Raw genomic sequence first — 3,592 nt, 5'->3', positions numbered from 1 at the left:
TTCTTTTAATCATCGAAACAACTTGAGAACTGAAAACTCTGTTAATTGTTAATCTGGATTTTGAATACAAATCCTAGTTACTAGAACATCACAACTAAACCCATTTTACTTTCCGTAATTGTTTCTTTAGGAAATAATAATGACATTTGAGTAAAACACGACAATGAAATCATTTCTATAAAGAATTTCTCTATGGGATACTCAAGTTGAGTTATATAAATTGACTTCGACCATTTATATCTCTTAATTGATGTGTAAGTTTGGACGTATCAAATTTTGGCGCCACTGCCGGGAAATTTCAATTCAAAAGTGTTTTACTACCTTTTTTTCTAAGTGTAGTTAGATTTCCTAATTTTACGTTGTGTTCTTTGTCTGTGTCTCTTTCAGGTGAGTTCAACTGTGTATGCCAATTACCAGAAGTAAGGGAGCCCTATTAGTCCCATACAATCTAGAACTCCGAAAAATAATCCGCAAAATGGTGAACGCACAAGAACTTGAGGTGCAGAGACTGAGATTTGGATTGGAAGCTAAAACAGTTGTAAGAGGTATTCAGCCAAATGTTGTGAACAACCAACCTAGGGCAGTGGACGAAAACATAGCAGTGGATGGAATCATTCCTCCCCAGCGCTAACCAATAGCTCCAAGGGGTAGAGCACAACCTCTAGCTCACATGATGTATGAAAATGATGACTTAGACTTGGATGGAGCTGGAGCCACTGGAGCGATAGTGTTACCTGCATTACCTCTAGGTGTTAAACTCACAATCACCAGTACTATGATTCAACTGTTGAATCTGAAAGGTATGTTCAGGGGTGCAAATGGTGATGATGCTAATCAACATCTGATGAACTTTGTGGCAATATGAAAATTTAAACAAATTCATAGGGTTAGCCAGACAACAATGAGACTTAGCCAGACAACACTGAGACTGAGACTGTTCCCATTGTCTCTTATTGGAGAGGCAACAAATTGGTTGAATGAGATGCCTGATGACTCAATTAGGACTTGGATTGAACTAAAGGAAGCTTTCCTGGAACGATTCTTTCCAGAGTCAAAAGAGATGGAAATGAAAGATGAGATAAGTGCCCATAAACAGCTACCAGGAGAAGCGATGCATGGCACCTGGTGGAGATTCAGCCGAAAGCTGAAGAAGTGTCCAAACCATCGTCTCACTAAGAGACATCTAAAACAGACATTTTATAGATCTTTAAATTATGTTACTAAACTTGTTGTTGATGCAGTGTGTGGAGGATCATTTATGAGGAAGCCATTCTCAGAGAGCATGCAACTGATAGACGAGGTGTCAAAGAATAACTAGGCATGGTACACCAGGGATGCAGAAGTAGGAGATCTTGGGTACACATTTGAACTTTTAGCTGAACAAAGGAAAATAAAAGAAGAAAGGGATCATAATATGGCACACATGAGGACCCAAATAAATCTACTTACGAAGCATATTGTCTCAAAGTCTGAAAAGGTAAATATTGTGGGGCAGCCAAACAGGTATTGAAGGTCAGGATATCGATATAGATAAAGACGTTAATCCTGGGCAACCAAGGAGGTTTATGGAATTATAACTCGGGAAACCAGGGTTACAATTCTGGAAATGCAGGTCGGAACTACTCAAGGAAAGGACAGTATGATAGGCCAGCAAATAGAGAGCAGGGAAACTGGCAGAACAGAGTTGGGTATAGAAATGATCACAGTGGTGTGTATGTTCCCCCAAGTAATAGAGACCAGGCAAGTGGTAGTTCCAGCGAGTCTAAGCTGGTAGACATGTTAGACAAGGTACTCCAAAAAGTTGAATCAACTGATGCAGGGGTAAAGGAGATGAAAGGTGATTTCTCCAGTATGAGTCAACTGGTAGACTCTTACACCACCTCCATCAAGAAAATTGAGCAGCAGTTGGGGCAACTTTCAGCCTCATTAAATCAGAGGAAGAGTGGGTCACTACCAAGTGACACGATCCAAAACCCTAAGAAGGACAAACATTGCATGGCTATCGCCAGCAGGAGTGGTAATATTCTTGCTGACCCAATTTCTACAGGTACTAACCATGAGCAGGTGTTGGAGCAAGCTGGAAGAGAGGAGGATGAAGCTGAACAAGTAGATGACTTAGAGGATACTCAACTAATAGCAAAACCAGCAGGAGAAAAAGAAAAAGAGGTTAAAGGATCTTTGCCTTTACAGCAAATCCCAAGACCACCTCCTTATTTCCCTCAAAGGCAAAAAAAGAAAGCCGAGGATGGGAAATTCACTAAATTCATCACCATGCTGAGACAACTATCAGTGAATATCCCACTAGTGGAAGCACTAGAGCTGATGCCAGGATATACCAAGTTCATGAAAGACTTGGTTACAAAGAAGAGAGTTGTAAGTATTGATATGACTAACCATGTTCATCACTGCAATGCTATTGCTACCAGGTCTCTGGTACAAAAGAAAGAGGATTCGGGTGTATTCACCATACCATGCACTATAGATTCAATAAAATTTGCAAAAAGCCTTGTGTGATTTAGGGGCATGTATAAACTTGATGTCACTAGCCATCTACAAGAAACTGGGGTTAGGAGTTCCAAAACCCACAACCATGAGGTTGATGATGGCAAATGGGTCAGTGAAGCGACCTGTGGGCATCCTATGTGATGTGTTCGTAAAGGTGGACACGTTCATCTTTCCGGCAGACTTCCTGATCTTGGATTGCGAAGTGGATTTTGAGGTTCCCATTATTTTGGGAAGACCATTTCTGGCCACGGGACGAGCATTGGTAGATGTTGAGCGAGGAGAATTGAAATTTAGGCTCAACAAAGAAGAGGTAAAGTTTAATATTTGCAGGTCCATCAAGAAGACACATGACATGAGTATGGTGTCTGCGATAGAGGTTTTTGATGAAGAAGAAATGGGAGCAACCATTGAAGAGAGGTTGGCTGTTGAAAACTTAGCTGCAATGTTGATGAATTTTGAAGTTGACTTCCGATCTGACTATGTAGAGACCTTGAATGCTTTGGAGGGTATGGGAGCACACTCTTATGCTCCAAAGAAATTGGACCTGGATATGAAAACAGGCCAAGTCCTCCAGCAAAACCATTCATTAAGGAGCCACATGTGCTAGAACTGAAACAGTTACCCAGTCACCTGAGATATGTATTTTTGGGAGCTAACAACACTTTACCTGTGATTTTGGCTGTAGATTTGAACGATGAACAGGTTCAAGCTGTGATAAAAGTGTTGATAAGGTACAAAAGGGCCATTGATTGGACCATTGTTGACATCATCGGGATACCTCCAGGTATTTACACCCATAAGATTCAACTTAAAGAGGACTGCGGCCCAACCATTGAACACCAGCGGAGGCTAAACCCACCCATGCAAGAGGTGGTTAATAAGGAGATCATCAAGTGGTTAGATGTTGGGGTGGTGTAACCCATTTCTGATAGTCACTGGGTCAGCCCAATGCAATGTGTGCCCAAAAAGGGTGGTATGACTGTGGTGGTGAACGCAAATAATGAGTTGGTCCCATAGAGGCCAGTCATTGGATGGCGATTATGTATGTATTACAGGAAGCTGAACAAGTGGCCCTTGAAGCATCATT

At 41.4% G+C, this 3,592-nt stretch overlaps 1 protein-coding gene across 1 annotated transcript; it reads left to right on the top strand.

Annotated features, from left to right (window-relative positions):
• The first annotated feature begins 901 nt into the window (after window positions 1-901).
• On the top strand, window positions 902-2,514 carry LOC107061156 (uncharacterized). Its single transcript, XM_015309992.1, has 3 exons — window positions 902-1,152; window positions 1,242-1,300; window positions 1,613-2,514. Exons 1-3 carry the CDS (start codon window positions 902-904, stop codon window positions 2,512-2,514), a joined length of 1,212 nt encoding a protein of 403 aa, XP_015165478.1.
• The last annotated feature ends 1,078 nt before the right edge of the window (window positions 2,515-3,592 follow it).

This window comes from Solanum tuberosum, unplaced genomic scaffold (assembly GCF_000226075.1).
Source record: "Solanum tuberosum cultivar DM 1-3 516 R44 unplaced genomic scaffold, SolTub_3.0 scf00119, whole genome shotgun sequence".
NCBI classification, from domain to species: Eukaryota; Viridiplantae; Streptophyta; class Magnoliopsida; order Solanales; family Solanaceae; genus Solanum; species Solanum tuberosum.
This window is presented reverse-complemented; position numbering and strand designations above follow the sequence as displayed.

Excerpts from the sequence above, each read along its gene's own strand:
- LOC107061156 (XM_015309992.1), top strand. The coding sequence starts at position 902 with ATGAGACTTAGCCAGACAACACTGAGACTGAGACTGTTCCCATTGTCT. Across the intron at positions 1,153-1,241 it reads TTCAGCCGAAAGCTGAAGAA|TGTGTGGAGGATCATTTATG; the intron begins GTGTCCAAACCA and ends TTGTTGATGCAG. Across the intron at positions 1,301-1,612 it reads GCATGCAACTGATAGACGAG|GTCGGAACTACTCAAGGAAA; the intron begins GTGTCAAAGAAT and ends CTGGAAATGCAG.